This window comes from Colius striatus, chromosome 4 (assembly GCF_028858725.1).
Source record: "Colius striatus isolate bColStr4 chromosome 4, bColStr4.1.hap1, whole genome shotgun sequence".
NCBI classification, from domain to species: Eukaryota; Metazoa; Chordata; class Aves; order Coliiformes; family Coliidae; genus Colius; species Colius striatus.
In genome coordinates, this window is record NC_084762.1 from 38,124,853 (window position 1) to 38,146,544 (window position 21,692).

The 21,692-nt window shown below is 37.5% G+C and overlaps 1 protein-coding gene across 2 annotated transcripts in view; it reads left to right on the forward strand.

Moving 5' to 3' along the window:
• Nucleotides 1–21,452, forward strand: part of RTTN (rotatin) — an 85,351-nt gene extending 63,899 nt beyond the window's left edge. For both annotated transcript variants that reach the window (XM_061994823.1, XM_061994822.1), the window contains 10 exons: nucleotides 344–555; nucleotides 2,871–2,976; nucleotides 9,227–9,321; nucleotides 12,639–12,716; nucleotides 14,149–14,275; nucleotides 16,149–16,348; nucleotides 17,450–17,717; nucleotides 18,921–19,024; nucleotides 19,293–19,359; nucleotides 21,111–21,452. In XM_061994823.1, the coding sequence (XP_061850807.1) occupies nucleotides 344–555; nucleotides 2,871–2,976; nucleotides 9,227–9,321; nucleotides 12,639–12,716; nucleotides 14,149–14,275; nucleotides 16,149–16,348; nucleotides 17,450–17,717; nucleotides 18,921–19,024; nucleotides 19,293–19,359; nucleotides 21,111–21,193 (1,340 nt within the window). In that variant the 3' untranslated portion in view covers nucleotides 21,194–21,452. The remainder of the gene's footprint in view (nucleotides 1–343; nucleotides 556–2,870; nucleotides 2,977–9,226; nucleotides 9,322–12,638; nucleotides 12,717–14,148; nucleotides 14,276–16,148; nucleotides 16,349–17,449; nucleotides 17,718–18,920; nucleotides 19,025–19,292; nucleotides 19,360–21,110) is intronic.
• The last annotated feature ends 240 nt before the right edge of the window (nucleotides 21,453–21,692 follow it).

A 21,692-nucleotide genomic window follows, 5' to 3' on the forward strand; every position in this document is an offset into this window, starting at 1 on the left:
ATAATTGCATGTAAAGCAGCTGATGGATGCCGTTGATATTATAATACATGTTGAATAAAGTGAGGAGAGTTCAGAAAATTGAACAAATGAGTTAGTAAATAGCGATTACTTTTTTGTTTTATAGTCAAATTAATACAGAACAATTAATTCATTGAAACCTACAAAACTCAACATTTTCTTTCTTAGATTTTAAGACTTATAAAATGCATAGAATTTTTAGAATTCCTGGTGTAGTGCTGTACTGCTTGGTTTACACACTTTCTTTGATAAGTCTTTCTGAGTTACGAAGCACTTATGCTTTATTCAGAATGAATTATAAACATATTTATTTTCATCCTTTCAGATGTCATTTGTGATTGTATTAATCTGCCAACTGCATATCCTGCTTTATATATGGCTAGTTTGCAGTTCCTCTCTGTCCTTTTGAATGAGGAAGGAAGAAGACAGCTCCAAGATAAACAAAGTATATGTCAGAATCCAACTATTAGCTTTCTTCTGGACCATGTTGAAGGATGCCAGAAATCAGCAACTCAACTTACTACATTAATTATTCAGGTATTTAAAATTTGATGATCTGGTTGCAGGATATATTTTGCTAAAAAGGAATACAGTTATCTAATGAAAAAACAATTGTTTCCAGTTGTGAAGTAAGACCTCTTTACTTTGAGACATCTATTACACTCATTTTTTAAATTCACATAATAAACTGGATCAATTGCAAAGAAGCGACTTCTAGGAAGTGCTTTGCAATGCAATTTTGTGCAACATCATGGTATGAAATCTGAAGTAGAGAAGATATGTTTGGTCAAATACTGAGAAACTTTTTTTTTCTACTTAATGGGATTTTTAAGGTCTGAGATGTAGCTATCCCCATTGTAAATGGCAACATTGTTGTTCTTAATGTCTACCATGAAAATGTGAACCAAAATAAGTCATTAAGGATTCTAGTTCACTTCCGGTGGTGTGAATGCTAACAAATGCTAACTTAGCACCTGGTCTGCCAGTGTGAATTTTAGCAGACTGGGTCCTAATTTAGTATGCATTATTGAATACAAACAAATTGATAAACTCACATGCTGTCTTGGAAAGGTTTTGATATTTTTGTGTACCTAAACTTTAAGCATTATTTATATATACAGAAAACCTCAAATTTACATTTTTTTTTCTAGATACAAAATTTCCATTTTTTTAGGAAGACTCTATTCTTCTCTTCAACTAAATTACAGTAGGGCTGACTGTAGCTATATCTGCTGTGGATTTCAGGGACATCTTCAAGTTGTTAAATGTCATAATTTCAAAAATTAATTTAAAGTGTCCAATGCATTTTAGTACTTCAATACTAGTAGTTTAAAGCTATAGATTCTCCAGGCAGAAGGCATTATAAATTTAAACTGAGATACTTTTCCCATTCAACTAGTAGTGAACAATTGAGTAATTATTAATTATTTAAGTCTTTGTAATTGACATACAGAACTAACTGGTGGTTAGATGACGGGAAAGCAGTGGATGTTGTCTGCTTTGACTTCAACAAGGCTTTTGACACCATTTTCCATAACAAACTTATAGGATTACTCAGGCAGTGTGGTTTGGATGAAAACTGGCTGAATGACAGAGCCCAGAGAGTGGTGATCAACAGAGCCAAGTCAAGTTGGAGGCCTGTGGCCAGTGGGGTTCTTGGGGAGGAGTGTCTGGAAACCTACCAGGCAGAGAAGGACCTGGGAGTGTTGGGTTGACAGCCAGCTGAACATGAGCCAGCAGTGTGCCCAGGTGGCCAAGAAGGCCAATGGCATCCTGGCCTGTATCAGCAAGTGTTGTCAGCAGGAGGAGGGAGGTGATCATTCCCCTGTACCTGGCTTTGGTGAGGCCACACCTCCAATACTGTCTTCAGTTTTGGGGCACTGTCTACAAGAAGGACATGGACCCCTACCATGCTGTGATTCTATGAATCTGTGCTGGAGATGATCCAGAGGCATATATTTTGTTGCATATTAAAATTTATTAGGCAATTGTTAGCTAGGAGATTAACGCCAATAAAGGTAATATATGTGATATATTTAGATATGTAAAATCTGTGACGTCCTATGGCTAGGTACTCATGAGAGCTTTGTCTGAAGTTTTTCTTAATATGCTGTAATTTTGACTAACTTTAAAATACGTTTTTAGTTTCTTCTGTGATCCAGCAGCAGTTCTTATGTGACTGTATTTTTCTGATTACAATGCATATCATTGTCTATTTTTTTGGATGTCAGTATTGGAATGATATTACAATGATATTATTATTGCTAGATGGACAAAATTCTCTAGTGGAAAATATATAAAGCATGGATATCTACCCATTTTTCAACTAATTTGTTACATTACTCCAATTAAATATACTTCACAAAAAGAAGACAAACTACTATTTTTATCTGGTTGCAAGAATATTTAAACTATTTTCTGTGTGCCAGTGATATTTTAATTCTAAAGAATTTCACTGATATTTCATGTCTCTGCTTTATGATTGTATTGAAGGAAAGTGAGATTGCACTAAAGGCATGTCAGTGCATTGTCTGTGAAAGCAAGCCTGAATATTAGGAAAGGTCTGGAATGCCAGGACTGAGAATCTAGGCTTTAGGAAGGTAGAATGTTAAGAAAGAGTAAGGCATTCATTTTGTTGCTGGTTTTGGGGTTTTTTTTAACATTTAAATTAGAAAAAATAATGATACACTTCAATGCAGACAGACTATAAATATGACTATAGAGAGGGAGAATTCTGTGTAGGACTATAGTGATGAATAATCCAAATGAAAATACAGACCATTACAACGTAGATACGAGTACTGCTTTTTATATGCTCACTTTTTTCAGTAATGAAATTACATTGTTTGTAGGTCTGGGAGAGAAAATCTTCAAAGGATGTGCTGAAAGAAACTGCTACAAATGCACTGTTGTCTCTGTTAGCTGTCAGTAAAAATGCCCAGAAATGTGCTTTGGAAGGTGAGCATTTCAAAATGCATGTTAAATGATTTGTGAACCAAATGCTTGCAGGTTACATTGATTTTAAATCATAATGGCTTTTTTTTCAAAAGATCTAGTTTTCATTGGCATTTCTTTGCAGATTAATACAGAGAAATCATATATGTAGCTGAAGACTTTGCTAATAAAATATTATGTTTTAGTCTAAAATTTTGTGGAAATTTGAGGTGAAATCACATCTCTGTTCAAGTGAGAAGAGACCTGTCAGCTTTTACTGCTTGTGGCGTATTCATCCATCCAAAACTGGAGACTTTGCACTGGCAGTGTCTTCCATTTCTTGTTTCACGCTATGCCAGTACAGGTTTGTAGGTGTGAATGTGTCTTGTGTTCTCTACTTAGATAAGAAGAGACCTTTTTCTCAACTTTGTTCTTCCCTGCCTCTTTGTTTCTTTCTTCCCATTTAGCAATTAAATAGGGGCTTCTCCCTTCTTGCAATGTATCATTTTTTATGCCTAAGGTTTTTACTTTACAGTAGCAAACCAAAAATAAAATACTTCTAATCAGAGGAGTTTTGTGCCCACTAGAACACAGGGAGAGGAGAGACGTTCATTTGCATTTCTCATGTTTCATGGATTTAATACTTGCTCATCAGCCCAAGTGCACTTTGTCTTGGGTGCTTTCTTATTGCATTTCTGTTAGTTCTTTTTCAGGCCTTTACACCTACACTACACTGAAATAGCCTAGACATATCTGCTCGATGTCTGATCCCAATAGCGTCAGTTCTATAATATATTTCTGCTTTTTCCTAGTGTATTGGAGATCTGCTCAGCCCTTGCTTTAATCAGGATTCTCCTTCTGTTGATGACTGACTAGATCATCTAAGACTTGATTTCCTGTGAAGACACTACCAGGGCATGAAGTGCATCATGTTCTGTGTTAGAGCAGCCTTCAAACTATCCTTACTGTGATGCAACACAAATCTTAGTGAAGAGTTCTGGGATTTAAATCAATATCCTGAAGATAGCTGTAGCTCTAACATCAATCACTTGTTCAGCTCTTAATGATTACTTTCTAAGGTACAAATGCAGGAAAGGAACAACTCCTTACAGCAGTAGTATAGGCTGACTGGGGAGCTGAACAACTTGAACTGTCTCAGTCTTTCCTCAGAGGAGAGATGTCCCATCCCTCTGATAATTTTTGTGTCCCTCCTCTGGACCACTCCAGCAGGTCCATGTTTTCTTGTACTGAGGGCTCCAGAACTGGACACAGTACTGCAGCTGGAGTCTCAGGAGAGTGGAGCAGAGGGGCAGAATCACCTCCCTCGACCTGCTGGCAACACTGCTTTTGACGCAGCCTGAGATATATTTGGCTTTCTGGGCACATTATTGGCTCATGTCCAGCTTGTCATCTGCCAGTACCCCCAAGTTCTGTGCAAGGCTGCTTTCAATCCCTTCATCCTGTTTGACTGGATGGTCAGGCCCAGAAAGTGTTAGTGAATGGAGGAGTTAAATCCACTTGACAGTGTCACCACTGGTGTTCCCTGGGGCTCAGTGTTGTGGCCTGTTAACATCTTTATCAATGATCTGTGGGTTGACCTGCTGGAGAGCAGCTCTGCAGAGAGGGACCTGTGAATTCTGGTTAATAACAGACTAAACATGAACCAGCAGTTTACCCTTGTGGCCGAGAAAACCAATGGCATTCTGGGGTGCTGTGGTGGTTTTAGCCCTGGTTGGGTGGCAGATGCCCACCAAATCATTCTGTCACTCCCCCTCCTAAACTGGACAAGGAAGAGAGAAATATAATGAGAGGTTCATGTGTCCAGATAAGGACAAGAAGATTGTTCAGCAATTAACGTCATGGGCAAAATAGACTCAACTTGGGGAGAAAAGATTTTATTTATGAATGAACAGTCAAAACAGAGCAGGGAGATGAGAAATAAAACCAAATTTTAAAACACCTCCCCTCACCCCTCCTTCTTTCTACAACTCTCCTTCCTTCTCTGCAGTGGCACAGGGAATGGGGGATGGGGGTTGTGGTCAGTTCATTACAGATGGACTTTGCTGCTGCTTCTTCTCAGGGGGAGGTCTCACATTTCCCATTGCTACAGTGTAGGGTCCCTCTCTATGGAAGACAGCTCCTCATGAACTTCTCCAACATGGGTCCTTCTCATGGGATACAGTTCCACATGAACTGCTCCAGCATGAGGCCCTCCCATGGGGCAGCTCCTCACACCCTGCCCCAACGTGGGTCATCCATTAGGAGAACAGTCCTTCAGGTACCATGGATCCTTTACAGGGTCACAGGTCCTGACATGCAAACCTGCTCTCTAGCATAGGATCCTCTCTCTACAAACTCCCAGGTCCTGCCAGGATCTTGCTTCCCACTGAGTCACAACCTCCCTCAGGCATCCACCTGCTCTGACATGGGGTCCTCCCCAGACTACAAGTGGATGTCTGCTGCCTGGTGGCCTCCATGGACTACAGGGGCACAGAGGCACTGTGGTCTTCATCAAAGGTCACAGGGAAATCTCTTTTCCAGTGTCTGGGCACCTCCTCCTGCTCCTCCACTGACATTGGTGTTTGCAGAGATGTTGTTCTTACATTCTCACTCCCTTTTGCACTTCCTCCCCTTCTCAAATATGTTAATTGCGGAGACTTTACCTCAGTCACTAGTTGGCCAGGCCTTGGTCAGCAGTGGGTCCATCTTAGAGCTGACTGGCACTGGCCCTATCAGCTACAGGGGAAGAGCTTCTGGCAGCACTTTTTTTAAGGAAGGCACCCCTGTAGCCCAGCCCCCCCACCTAGCAAAATCTGGCCCAGACAAAAACTCTACAGCTGCATCAAGAAATGTGTATCGAGCAGGTTGAAGGAGATTATCTTCTCCCTCTACTTTGCCCTAGTGAGGCCTCATCTGCAGTACTGTGTCCAGTTTTGGGCTCCTCAGCTCAAGAGGGACACGGAACTTCTGGAGAGAGCCCAGCGCAGGGCCACTAAGATGGCTGAGGAACTGAAACATCTTCCATATGAGAAAAGGCTGTGGGATCTGGGGCTGTTCAGCCTTGGGAAGACTTAGGAGGGACTTCATTAACATTTTACAAGTACTTAAAAGGTATATTTCAAGAGGATAGGGTGACACTTTTTTGTGTTTTTCTCAAGTGATAGGACAAGGGGTGATAGACAAAAGCTCAAACACAAAAAGCTTAACTTAAAGAAAAACTTCTTTCCTGTGAGGGTGAGGGAGCCCTGGCACAGGCTGCCAAAGGAGATTGTGGAGTCTTCTGTGGAGGTTTTCACAACCCACCTGGGCATGTTCCTGTTTGACCTGAACTAGGAGGACCTGCTTTAGCAGGGAAACTGGAATAGATGATCTCTACTGATCTCTTCCAGCCCCTGCCATGTTATGGTTTTATGATCTGGATGAGGGGATTGAGTGCACCCCAGTAAATTTGCAGATGACATGGACCTGGATGAGATGGACCAATGTGCTGAGGCCAACAGCATGAGGTTTAACAAGACCAAGTGCTCGATCATGCACTTGGGCTACAACAACCCCGTGTAATGCTACAGACTTGGTTATGTGTGGCTTATATAGAAATAGTGGGGCCAACAGGAGCAAGGAAATGATTGTCCCCCTATATATGGCACTGACGAGGCCGCACATTGAATACTATGTTCAGTTTTGAACCCCTCACTACAAGGACATGGAGGTGTTGGAGTGTGTCCAGAGATGGGCAATGAAGCTGGTGAAGGGTCTAGAGAACAAGTCTTATGAGGACCAGCTGAGGGAACTGTGGTTTTGTAACCTGAAGAAGAGACTGAGGAGAGACATGATCACTCTACAACTACCTGAAAGGAGGTTGTAGTGAGGTGGATGTTGGTCTCTTCTCCCAAGTAGCTTGTGATAGGATGAAAGGAAATGGCCTCAAGTTGCACCAGGAGAGGTTTAGATTGGGTATTGGAAGGAAATTTTTCACTGAGAGGGTAGTTAAACACTAGTTCTGCCCAGGGAGGTGCTCGAGTCACCATCCCTGGATATATTTAAAAGATGAGGTGCTGAGGGACATGTTTTAGTGATGAGCTTGGCAGTGGCAGGTTAATAGTTGGACTTCACAATGTTAAATGTCTTTTCCTACTGAAATGATTCTGTGATGCCCTAGCCTATGTTGATACTAGATGATTTTCTGACCTAGGTGCAGGACCTTGCACTTTGCCTTATTGAACTTCAAGAGGTTCACATGGACACACTTTTCAATCTTATCCAGATCCCTCTGGCATGTTGACTGTACCACTCAGCTTGGTGTTATCTGCAAACTGACTGAGAATGCACTTGATCTAACTGTCTGTGTCATTGACGAAGATATTATACAGTATGGACTCCATAGGGACAACACTTGTCGCTGATCTCCATCTGGACATTGAGACATTAACCACTACCCTCTGCATGTGACCGTCCAACCAATTCCTCATTCACCAAACACTCCACCCATCAAGTTCATCTCTCTCCAGTTTTCGAGAGGATATTTTGGGGGACCATGTCAAAGGCCTTATAGAAGTCCATGTAGATGACATCTCTAACTGTTCCCTTGTCTACTGATACAGTCACTCTATGATCTTTTAATAAACTAAAGAACAAGAGAAGTCCCAGAAAATAACTGACCTCGACATTTTGCGCTTTGAGTCACATGTACATATGCTTTCTTTTGTCTCAATTCAGATGCAGCAAATCTATAGCTGTTAGGGAAGAGCTGAGTAAGATGGATGCATGCTCTAACTTCATGAAGTTTCAGTCTTCTAGGCAATGTCATTGAAGATATCCTGAAGAATTATGAGCTACTATCCTCTTCTTCCCAAATCATCTTCTCTTCTCCATCTTACTGTTCCTTCCTTTGGACATTCCATAACATCCTCATCAGAAAGCTCAGGCAGTGTGGCTTGGATGAATGAACAGTGAGGTGGATCGAGAGCTGGCTGAATGACAGAGCCCAGAGGGTGGTGATCAATGGCACAGAATTGAGTTGCAGGCCTGTGGCCAGTGGAGTTCCACAGGGATCGGTTCTGGGGCCAGTCTTGTTCAACATCTTCATCAACAACCTGGATGAGGGGACAGAGTGAACCCCTAGCAAGTTGGCTGATAAACCCAACTGGGAGGACTGGCTGATTCCCCAGAAGGCTGTGTTGCCATTCAGTGGGATCTTGACTGATTTGAGAGTTGGGCAGAGAGGAACCTCATGATGTTCAACAAGGGCAAGTGCAGAGGACTGCATCTGGGAAGAAACAATCTCATGCACTAGTACAGGCTGGGGGTCAAACTGCTGGAGAGCAGCTCTGCAGAGAGACCTGGGAGTCCTGATTGATAATAAACTAACCATGAGCCAGCAATGTGCCCTCGTGGCCAAGAATGCCAATGACATCCTGGGATGCATCAAGGAGAGTGTGGCCAGCAGGTCAAGGGAGTTCTTCTCCACCCCTACTCTGCCCTGATGAGGCCTCATCTGGAGTCCTGTGTGTAGTTCTGGGCTCCTCAGCTCAAGAGGGACAGGGAGGTGCTGGAGAGAGTCCAGTGCAGGGTCACCAAGATGATCAGGGGACTGGAACGTCTTTCATACAAGGAAAGGCTGCAGGAACTGGGGCTGTTTAGTCTGGAGAAGAGGAGATTGAGGGGAGATCTTATTAACATTTACAAATATCTAAATGGTGGGTGTTAGGAGGTTGGGACATCCCTTTTTTCTGTTGTAGCTAGCAACAGGACAAGGAGTAATGGGATGAAGCTGGAACACAAAAAGTTCCATTTAAATAGAAGAAAAAACTGTTTCACTGTGAGGGTGATGGAGCATTGGAACAGGCTGCCCAGAGGGCTTGTGGAGTCTCCTTCTTTGGAGGTCTTCAAGACCCACCTGGACATGTTCCTATGCGACCTGATCTAGGTGAACCTGCTTCTGCAGGGAGGTTGGACTAGATGATCTCTAAAGGTCCCTTCCAACCCCTACCATTCTATGATTCCTCTCACTGGGCTCTGTTGCAAGGAGGACTCAAATGTGCTCTTGCTCCTTGAGATCATTCATCTAGATGCATTCCATCTTGGCCACTGTTAGTTACCTCCTGATATCAAGAAGATAATATGTTATGAACTCACAGAATTTGGATATCTGAATCCATAAATCTCAGTTCAGGAGCATAACAGTAATGAAGATCGTTATAAGAAAGATATTTACATTTCATAAAATAGTTTTGATTGTGAATGAGCTTCTAAATATTATTTTTTTTTCTTTCAGTTGACCTGATAGACAACTGTATAGATAACATGAAATATGTCCATGCACAGCTGAATTTGGATTCCCTAAAGCCTGGGAAAGCACAGAAAAAAAAGGTAACACTAAAAATTAAAAGACTGATATAATAAGGCATTTCCCAACATTTTTGTTTGGATTTTTTCTATGGGGGAGTGCAGAAACTACTGGTATCTGTTATGGGTGAGACAAAGTGACTGAGAACTTGTCCCAGTATCCTGATCCATTACTGCTTTAAGATTCAGTGATTTTTAGAGCTTTTACCAATGTTGTTTTGTCATACACACACTTGCCAACCCAGAGTTATGTTCCATAGGTCTCAACTTTTTTTCCACCGTGGAGAAAACTGCTGGTTCAGGAAAGTCAGACAGCAAATGCCATCGGTTTGTGCTTTGCAGCTAGTCAGTTACTAGTCTTGGATGTTACTGGCACAAGCACCCAGGCATGTGTTGGTGTTTATATCCATGAATCTCTCTCATGTCAAGGATCTTCTCCCACTTGCAGGATTATCCCTCCAGCCAAAATCTTCATGTTCTTCTTTTCGGGCACATTTCTATCTTTCAGACGCCATTTCTTTTCAGAATTCCTTCTTTTTGCCACCATATTTTCTTTCCAGAACTCTCAGCTCCTGTACCTAATGTAAATTATTGATGTCCTGAGAGTTCTGTTTCAGACACTCACATACACATTCATCCATTTGTCACCCGTCAGTGCTCACAATTTATATATATTATATATGTATTTATTTAGCTTACAAGAGTATCTAAGAGTAATGTATTATTTTCATAGTTGGATTTTCAGCCATGTCTTGGTGGTCCTATCCAGTACAGATATTTTTTCCTGTCTTGTTTCCACAATAGTAATTCATCTGTTTCTCAGATTTTCTTTCTCAGTATCTTTCCACCAGTGCTAACCATTTTCCTTTGGTTTGTTCCTGTACCTACTACCACAAAAACCAGTTCCAGTCAGCTTATGTATATGTCAATTTTTTATTCTCTACCTTCTCATATTATCTGGCTTCCAATTCTAATTCTTTTCTGTCTTCCTGTATAGTTGATATGGGCATCTTGTTCTCATGTCATCAGACTCAATTGTCCCTGGCTTTAACTTTTCGTCAGAGGTTTTTTTTCTGTACCTCACGCTTGCAGTCCTTCCACTATCTGTACTCTGTTTATTTTCTCCATCCACAATTTTTTTTGTTTAGCTTTTTTTTAAGCTCTTTTCCAGTTGTTCCAAACTGTCACATCACCCAGCTCTTCTTTACCATGTATAAAAGTAGATTATTTCTTACCATCATGTAATAGTTTCATGTTTGTTTCAATCTGCTTGTTTTGTACCACTTTCATCCAAAAGAATTATTAAAATACAGAGAATAGCCTCTGCTGTCAACTTTGATATTTGTCCACTCCCACATAAAGCAGAAATTGCAGAAAACATCTTCTTGCAGGGTATTTCTGCATTATTTGAATTCAACAGTATTTTTCTCTGAGGTTTTGGCACAAACAGACATTAGCCTTGATTTGTGAGAGTATGAAACTGTGTTTTATAACAATGAACTCTTAAAAGAATTTGAGTTTGACTCTTGCATTCAAAAGCTACTGTATTTTTTCTTGAGATCTCCTAAACACATTTATCTCCACACTCAAGAAGTGGAGGCTGAAAGATGTCCTGCCCTGGGTATGTCCAGTAAGCTTGAAATCAACTGTTTCTTTATATTTTATGCTTTGAGAGGACGGTAGCTGGGGACATTTGCTCCTTTGTTAAGTGTAGAAGGAATTAAAAACTTGAAAGAAATTAAAGGAAAGGAGCCTCTGAGAAAGGTGAGAAAGACTTTATGTTTAATTAAGAATTCTTTGAAAGAGATTTACAAAAAACTTTGTGGTAGGTTTCCCTGCTGAGCTGGGACTGTAGATTGCTACATCATATTTAAGTGTACTCTTCATAGTATGTGGTGTATAATGACAAATGATGTGGTTTCACGTGAGAGAAACTGAGAGATTGCTTTCATAATCAGATTTAGCTGATCTTTCACAAAACTGCCCTTCAGCCCACTTTTAAAGCACAGCTTTCAAAGTGATGTTACCAAGAGCTGCTTCTTTTTTTCTCTTTCTCTTCTTTTAACTGTTGGGAAAATGTATTTGACCTAGCTTTATTCTCAGGGCAACTGAAGTATTTACCTGATACTCCTTTTCTTGCACAATAATTACTGTGCTTCTAGCCAAGGGCATGAAATGTATTTATAAATAGCCAAGCTTTCAGAAAAATACAAATGCTGCTATCAACAAAGTCTATAACTTTTTCAACCTCCTAGAAGTTTACATGTCCAATATGAGTTGTAACCTGTGACATATTATATGATTTCGTGCTATTTATTTAAAAAAAAAAAATAATATGGAAAGTCCTGAAGGAACATCTTAGAGCTAGCATTTTATTTAGCTAAAAATGAGACAAACCAGACATAAAATGCACTTGAAATGGTGACTTGTATGTTTCTTTTTTAACTTTCATGGATTTTTTTTGGTATAGACTTTTGCTTCATTTCTAGATGTCATCAACTGTACATGGTGCAATTTATAAGCAAGCACTGCTGTTTTACCTTGTCTGACATTAAGTATTAATCTTATTTTACATTTTTGTTTCTTTATGCTTGATAAAACAGAAATAAGTTCCTGTAGCAAACAAACATATTCCAATTTGATCATCTTTCAGAGGTGGTTTAGTATGTCAACTTTATAGGAGTTAGGTCAGCCAACGTTACCCTTTTAGTGTCACAGCACTATCATGAAGATAGATTTTTTTGTTTACTTGTGTACTTGAATCTCAGCACAGTACCTCACTGTCCAAAGTTCTGAATTTATCTTTGTAATATTCTTATTAAGTTTGAAACTGTTTCTGTTATTAAGGATAGGGAACTAAGATACTGGGAATATAAGGATGGATTGGTCTGACCAAATGTAGAGACCTGCAAGACAGAGCTAGTTTATCCTTGTTTTTATTCAAGGAATAAAAATAGTTGCTTGTAGGGAGTGATTCATTCAGCTGTTTTAGATGTCTGCTTTAGGGTGGAACTCGGAAAGTATTCCCACCCATTCTGTTCTAGTTGTAAGGTTACACATCTTTGCATTTAACCCTGTCAGTGCCCCTAGAACTAGTATCTGTGGCTTATGAAGAGAGATGCGGATGTTTTCAAGTAACTCCTTATGAATGTCTTCAGCATACATGTTGAAAGCTAGCTGAGATTAATCCTACCTGAAATCAGAAGGAAACTCTGCTGAAGGGATGTGACCCAAATGTTGATGCTTTAGGTTTGCACCTCTCCTTTGACATGTCTTTCCTCTTTGTACAAAATCAATTTTGGTTTTATGCTGACGATATTAAAATATTTTTCTCTGGATAGGAGGATAACCTTATCAAGCAGTTAAGGTGTTCTATGCAGCTCCTCAGAAACAATCTCTTTCAAAATGAAGAATGCAAAGTAAGTATTCTTATACAGAAATAATGTGAGCACATTCAGTTAGTGAATAAAGATTTTTTTTTTTGTCTACTTTGAAATTATTTTCAAGCTAGCTAAATTTAAGCTTGACATAAATTACAAGAACTACTTGAAATTTCATTATTATTCCTGTCTGCTAAAGAATATTTCATACCTGCATTAGGAACTCAAATGTTCATATTGAAACATCATCTCCCAAAGATTTCAGGTGGCTATCATCCTCTATACCCACTTCTCATTTACTTTCATCAGTAATTCCAATTTTGAAAGCATTTAATATGAAAAATTGATATAGGGAAAAATAGGATGTGCGTCCACAAGAAAGGCACATGAGAGATACATTTCATATCTTGGAAAGTAGTTTCCTCTTTTCCTTTCCCTTTCTGAAAGAAAAAAAACAATGAGCCATAGCCCAAAAATAATATTTTTCCTTCTACTTTTCTCTCTCTGAGTTATATGACACTAATCCTGCAAGGCATGATTTTATTTTCATCTTGATTTTTTTAAAAAATAATTTTTCTTTCTGAGAATCTTGTTTTGAATTTTAATTTTTTAATTTTGTAACCTTTGTCTTTTTCTCTGGACTTTTCAATTTCTGCTTCAGTTGTTCTGCCTACGAGTTTCTTCCATGGGGAAAATTACTGTTTTTTCATTCTTGCCTCTATTCTCTCTTTCTGATCATAACTCCTCCTCTTTCTCATTACTGATACCTTTTAAACGTTTGTTTTACATTTTCTTTTTCACAATTTAATTCATCATGGCATTGTGATACAACTTGTGCTAGTTTTAGCAAATGCATTGGTGGAACCAGAAGATGTCCAGACCTTCCAGTAGTACCTCTATTGAGGGCATGCATTAGCACATCCTTTTTGTATACTGAACACTATGTAAATTACGGGTCCAAATAAGGCATCTGGTTATCCCTAATGTCCCCATAACTTGTTTGTGTCATAATCTCAGATAAGATCATTGTGGAATATTTTTATTGTTTCAATCAGGGGTCTGCAGAGACAGGCGCTTGGAGGAGAGAAGAAGTTTACTGTTGACAACTGAAGTTTTTCTATAATTTGTTTGTAGAACTGCACTCTTCTCTATTTCCATGTTTTTTTAATTCCAGTAATTAATTTAGCTGGATAAAAATAAAACTTGAGAATAGGGCCCTTGAACAATCACAGTTGGAATAAATGAATCTTTATTTTGTTTGCATGTTTATCAGTAATTAAAATGTACTTCTTTTTACTGGGATAGAGTTAATTTCATTAATGTTCAAAGGGGGATGTCAGTTCTCTCCATACCATCTTTTAAAGTATACTGGTGGAACACAGTAAGATAAAAATAGGTAGTTTTTACTTATTTTTCATTTTCAAAGTATTTGACAGTATAGTAGTTTCAATTCTTCCTCATGTTCTTGTAGATGGCAGCACTCAAAGCTCATCTGGTTCCTGTTCTGCATTCGCTGTGGCCATGGTTTTTAATAGACGACTCCTCAATGCAAATAGCTCTGCATTTGCTTTGTGTTTACACTGCAAACTATCCTGCAGGTATGAGAATCACTCTGTGGTGTAATACATCAAAATATTTAACCAGAATAATTAAGACAGAAAAGCAAAATAAAGCGAAAAGAATGTTTATTACTAAAAAACGTAAAAGCACTTAGTCCATCAAAGCTGGACTACTGAAACACAAAAAGTTCCACTTAAATATAAGAAAAAGCTGTTTTACTGTGATGGTGAGGGAGCAGTGGAACAGGCTGCCCAGAGGAGTTGTGGAGTCTCCTTCCTTGGGGGCCTTCAAGGCCCACTTGGACATGTTCCTATGCGACCTGATCTAGGTGAACCTGCTTCTGCAGGGAGGTTGGACTAGATGATCTCTAAAGGTCCTGTCCAACCCCTACCATTCTATGATTCTATGATCTGTTTAATTTAGAAAGTGTACAATTGTATTACAGGATTAAATAGCATTGAATTCAAACGAGTATTTTTGAAGGTTACACTGAAAGTCATGCCAAACTGCATAGTATCCTGTAGAAATGCTACTCAAATTCTGTCACAGAGAACAGTACATTATACAGTTTCCACTTCAGTCCTCATTGAGAACATTCTAGTTCTGAAATATTTAGTAATCTAATTTTTTTCTTAATTAAATTTATTTCATTTATTTATGATCTGGAATCAGTAACTTGTATTTGTATATTTTGCATAAGGATTCTGTTCTTCCTTTGAGGAAGCCTTTTTTTTCCCATTGTTGAGTAATTATCGCTACTACTAGAAGCCTTTTTTTTTTTTGTCAGTATGAATTTGTCTCAGTCCCTATCCTGGTTATTGATTCAGATAATGATTTGCTAGTAACCTGAAAAGACATAAAACAATCTGTTGATGGCTTCCTGTCAAAATACCATAAAAGATACCATAAAAGAATTAGCATGGTTAAAATATACTAACTGAACGATCTCTGAGGGTTTTTTACCCTCTTTTAAATTAATGTTTCCAGACCTTAAATGTGGTGCTTGTGAATCTTTTTTTTAATTATGTCAAAAAATGTCAAAAAGAAAAATGTCAAATATGTGTTAGTCAACCACAGGAGATAAAATGTAATATCCTGTGATGTACTGGAAATCAAACTCAAGTTCTGGTGGCCTCTAGTGTTTCATAAGTCTGGGTGATTCTAGACTGCATTTTTGTTTTCCTTGCCAATAAAGACAAGTGGGTTCAGATTAATCATGGGTTTTCTTCTGTCTGATCAGAACTCTGAATTTGCCTATTCCGAAATGGCTAACCTCTGACCCTTAATGTAGTCACACACTTAGTTTTGCTGTGTCAGAAGTTGACCATCGTTAGAAGTGGCAAATGCCAGTAAATCAAAGCATATATATACATATTTGTGCACGAACATCATGTTGGTAGCTTATTTGTTGTATTAATTTCAGTTTGTCACTCAGTAGCATAGGATTTTGCATGCTAGTGTGGTACAAATTAATGACAGATGCAGACAGTGCTTTTTTTTTCTCAGAAAAATATTTTAAGAAATTTATTAAACCTTTCATATATGGAGAGACTTCTTTTTCAGAACCAGTTTCAAAGGGTCTCTTCAGATTCTGTTGCCAAATAATAGGATAATGCTTTAGATACAAAGTTCTGGTTTTAATCAGACTTTCTAAGACAGAGCAATGGCTTCTCTTTAACAGTAGAATTGTCAATTAGGTCCTAGAACAATAGAACAGTAGATGCTTGTTCCACTAAACTGCCACATTCAGGCTTCTATTCAAAGCATATACCGTTGACTTCACTGTGGTTCAGAGAAAAAAACCAACAATCCTAAGCCCTATCTCAGTCTTTGAGCTATTAGACTACACTAGATTTCTCTTTTGAATGTATACATGCATTTCTCTTATTGTAAGAAATTATTTTTTTTAAGGTTGTACTTCACTTTGTTGGTCTACTGGTGGACAATCATCACTTCCATCTGCGCGAAGTACAACTGGCAATTCGTTAATGCATAACATCTTGAGATTGGCTTCCCAAGTGTCAAATGATAACAGTCCAATTCAGCAGGTGGTCTTTTGTCTTCTTTCAAACCTTGCTCTGTCTCATGACTGTAAAGGCATTATTCAGAAGGTAGGTAGATAATATTCTTGATTTTTAGCAATATGATGGAAGCTTTTTCGTAATAAACACTCGAATCTCAATATGGAGTGTACTGTAATCTCATAGAGATGCTTCTGCAGGAATCAAAACTGTCTTCTCAATTTGTTGTTTTACTGTTCTCTAGGTGCAGTGTGTAATTTGGTCATATTCATAGTTTAGACAGAACAGCATATGGAATTATAGAATTTTTACTAGAACTTTTTATCAACTCTCAGTTTCAGTGTGGTGTTAAATTTTTAGTACCCATATCTATTGATAGCAATTACTAGTGGATCATGAAAGTGAACATGCAGTAGAAAAAACTCATGTGAGTACAATGTTTAATTTCTTGTTTACAAATCATTATGTATACTGTGTGAAATATAATCTTTATAAAAATTATGGAGACAATGTCTTACATGTGAGTAATTGCCTGTTAGGTAGAAATCTATTCTTATTATATAAATGTAAGTACTGCTATTTCGCTTCTTAGTTTGTATATTGAATGATTCTTATTCTATTTTTATCAAATGTTTTTTGAAATATGTTTCTTTTAAATATAACTTTGATCATTTAAATAAATTCATCATCTTGAGATAAGAAGTAGAGAGAATCCCGTAGAAAATCAGCTCTAGTGGGGACACAATAAAGCCAGCTTTCACAACAGAAATTACAAAAAGTGTTTGAGTTTTTTCATCTTTTACAGTAATTTAATAATTACAACAATTTCAGTTTACATCGACAACGTTCTGTGCTTGGACCTAATAAACTGTTAGAAAAGGCAGGAGGAAATGCAATCTTTTTGTGGTGCAAATTATGTAACATCTGTTTATACAGCTACTGATAGGCAACTTTTTGATAGAAACAAAGAATATTAAACACGTTTTATCATATTAACTTTTAAACCAAGATGTGGGTTATTTTTTGGTATGTAATTCTTCCAAAAATCCTTGACTAATAAGGGGTTCCCTGAAACAGCAAATGAAACACTGGTATAAGTTTTTGGTAAACTATGCAGATTGGAAGGTCAAGCAACGGTGAAGAAACGATGGGATAATATAAATTCTGTATTCTTTTTCTTCTTTTTGACAGAGTAACTTCCTGCAGAACTTTTTGTCGGTTTCATTACCAAAAGCAAGTAGTAAAAATCCTGGTAATTTGTCTACTCTTTGGCTGAAGCTGCTATTAAACATATCTTTTGGAGAAGATGGACATCAGATGGTCATGAAGATAAATGGTTTTTTAGACCAGATTGTGGAAATGTGTAAATGCAAGCACAAGAGCAGCCAACATCTAGCACTTCTTATTCTACATAATATATGTTTTAGTCAATCTAATAAACCAAAGATATTAGCAAATGGTAAGTATCTAAAGGGTATACAAGCTATTTTTCTCTGAGAAAGTTGTGTCTTCCAGAATACTGTATTTTCATTGCCATTGGGGTTACTGACCAAGAACTGATATTATGATTTAGAAAAGGAATTGAATAAAACTTATTTTTGCAGAAGTAATTATAGAACATATATTTTGGGAGAAAAGCAATTAAAATAGCATTCAGCAAAAGGAAAAGCATATAAATAGTTTAAAAACCTCCAAGATTTATTGTGTGACTGACCATTTGAACACAGTGACATATTATGAATGAAAGGATTTTTGCAGCTTTCTCAAACAGGTAGCTTTTCGTCAGGGTCGGTGGGGGTAGGTCTTGAAGAATTGATTCCTTGTGTCAGCTGGTTTGAAATATTTCTGTCTTTTCATTTGGATAAAACCTGATTAGCTCCTGCAAGTCGTGGCTGTTGAGACAAACTGTTTTGTCTTCTGTCATGTGCAGAAAATATTTAAGATAATGATAAGATTGCGATGTATATATTTAATGTAATAACAGACACAGAACTTTTTTCTTGGTTGTTTGTAAAAAGCATATTCCTTTCCCCCATATCAATTCAGAGAGAATGCTCCTCATTTTATTATAAGTTCTCAGCAGACTTTCCATAGTGCCCATGCTTTTCATTTTTACCTAAGATGATGATTTGCTTCCTTAATTAAGCAGACATTATTCAGTTGCTTAATCTGTGAATTTTTATTATGAAGTGAACAAGCTAACTTGAAGCATCTGGCTTCAGAACAAGACTAGGAAATTAAGGCATCCGCAGTGAGGTGGCAAATATTTTTCTTTGGTTACAAATTATCTACATAATAAGTACTAAGAGAAATAGAAACATCTTAATTTCAGTTTCATGGCTCAGTCAGTCCCTATGTGTAGCTCATAGCTATATGTAACATGCATGTTTTATTATTGATGGCTTAATGTTTTTTGTCATTGCTTGGGGGTTTTTTTCTGTATTCTTTTTAACAATTCTAACAACGTAGTCTGCCTGTTCCGTGAGTGTATTTAACCATAATTGATCTGATAATAAATTTTTTCTAATTCCTCTGCCATACCAATACTTGTAATAGAAATGTGTGCTCCAAGCATCGAAATATTGAAATGTATAAATATATTTGTGTGCTTTTGATGATATTTCTAGATGCAGGGCTTTTTAAAAAATATGTTTCTCATTAGATAAAGCGATTGCAGTACTCTCTGCCTCTTTGGAAAGTGAGAGTCGTGCTGTTCAGAGAATAGGAGCATCTTCCCTGTGGGCTTTGCTTCACAACTATCAGAAGGTTAGTATTTGAGAAATACTTCAAAAAATTGTAATATTTTATTACACTGCAAACAAGTCAGTAACCTTTAAGTAAGTAAAAATAAAGTTTACAGTAGCAGTCCCATTTTATTATTTTAATCACATAGCTGCTCAGACCAGGAGGTTAAGCAGTTTATCCTCTTGTTACTTGTGACTGCTTAGGTAAATGCAAACTGTTAACTTTGCTGTTAAGCTGTGAGCATGTGGGAAGGAAAGACAAGTCATTGTATTTTGTGTGTTTGTTACAGGCAAGAGTGACTTTGAAGAATCCATCAATACGAAGAAGAATAGATGAGGCTTATTCTTTAGTGAAAAGTAAGTCTTACTTTCAACTATTGCCAATCCTAGGTTTTTTTTTTTCCATCAAGCAAATCGTTAATCCATTTCGATTTATATCATATATTGTGGTGCTGCAAGATTTTCCAGTGTACTTTTAGCTCTAAAATCATGAGTAGTATGGTTTATGGTTAGGCATCTTAAAAATATAGATGTAGAAAAATACATACTGGTTAACAAATTATAAATAAGACCTCAGGTAATTGCTAAGGTTAGTTTGTAAGAATAGGTCTGATTGTGCTTGCAGAGAAATGCTTTCTTTGCACAGTACATTTCTGGGTTAAATTAGGAGGTGAGAAAGATGAGTCATTTAGCATTCAGTTTACTCAACAGTGCTCAACCTCACTTGTGTTCAGCCAGATGGAGAAGGGATCAGAACAGACCATTGTGCCAGTCTTAGAGCAGTGTGCTGGGAGTTAGCTAACTTTCTGAAAGCTTGAGGGATTTTTTTCAAGTGCCTAAAATAATATCATTGTCATTTGCTCAAATACTGTGATTTGAATAGCTTTTATGGGATAGGTTGCTACCTTCAGCTCAAGAGCATTCAGTTTGAAAGGTATTCAAACACTGGTCCATAGCTGGAGCTTCCATAGGTAATGATAGGTTTATTGTAGGTGGTTAATCATATTGGCTCAGATATTGCAAAACCATGCAAATGTGCCATTTTAAACCAATGCGTTTTCATACTGATTGTAATTGCTCTACAGATGTGCTTAAAGAGGTTTAGCAATTGGGGGGCTTATAATACTGGGTTTCATAGTATTTTGCACAAGAGAATTGGCACAGAATCTATGCCTACATTGAATATTGTATCAGAATAAGGAGGAGGTAGAACATCTCATGATAATTCTTTCTGTATTATCACCCAAATATGTTTTGTCAATGTGCTGTTGTTTCAAACTTATCCTTTAATGATTGACTACGTCAACCATTAAACATAATGCAACATTTCATGTACTGATCCTGTGTTAGTAAATAGATAAGTTTGTATAATTCTTTATAGTGTAACTACCACTGATCAGAGACTTTTCAAAATAATATGTTGAATCAACAAGATAGGAATATGCAGCTCTTACAGACTAGAACCTCATAACATTAATCCCCATTTATTTGTGTACTCCACTTTAAAACATAAACTCTTAGACTGAAATGTTGATCCTTAGTTCCGTAAACACTTAAATAGAAAAATACTGAGTATGAAAGATTATGTGCAACTGTAATTGTTAAATTTTTCAGTCATGTGACAGTGTCTCATATATTTTCCTCCATTATTTCTCAAGTAGCCTACCCTCGTAAATATCTGATCACTTTACAGTAATAATTGAACTAAAATAGTAGATGGATAGTGCAAGTGAGGGGATTTTTCAGTGTGGCTGTTGTTATTTTACATTTCCCACTTTGTCCTACCCAAGGAAGACTTTGGGAAGAAAAAGGCATGACCTTATTGTAACATAGCATAATCAAATGTTAGTTTTCAGTTTCTTTGTCACAACTAAGTAGAGGCTTGGAAAACTGCAGAAAAATAGCTGTTTGATTAAAAAAGAAACCCCAAACAAAAAAAGCCCGGACTTTACAACATAAAGTATTAGTACTTGACTTGGTACTCGTAATACAGAGGTTAAGATCGTAAAACAGCAGAAATTCTATCTATTAATTTGATGCACTCTTTGAAAAAGTAATTTTGTATTTAGAAGCAGCTAGAAATTAAAACTTTTGAAATTTCTTTTTAGCAACTCCACAACCAGAAGATAATGAACTACATGGTTACTATTTAAAATGCTTAGAAAATATAGTGCAGCTTCTTGATTGTTGATGATTGTCAGATGACTTCTCATGTTGAAACTGGACAGCTTATTTTGTGAGAGCCTGAAATTTGAAGAAAAAAGCCCTAATTCACAGATCTGTGGCAGCAGCAAGAAATTTACGAAGCCTTTGAGGAAGGAGTTCATCACGTTGAACCAAAGAAAATGCAGTAAATATGGTTCAAACTTTGTGCTGTAATCCCAATGGGAAATTATAATGATGCTTAATATGTAAAGAATGTAAAGTATGTACACAGAAGAAAAATGTACAGAGGATTTGAAAATTAAGTAACTTTCTTAAATTATGCATTGAAATTGTTATGTTAAACTATTAGAATTGTTGTTTTGAATTGGTCTTAATAAAGGAGTTTTTCATTGGGATCGGCATTTGTTGTCATTGTATTGTAATTTGTAATATTGCAGATGTGCCCAGTGAGTACTAGATTCAAGAAATGGAAACACTGGCAGTCGTGATGTGTTATCCCTCTTATGTATAGAACAGCAAGGTAT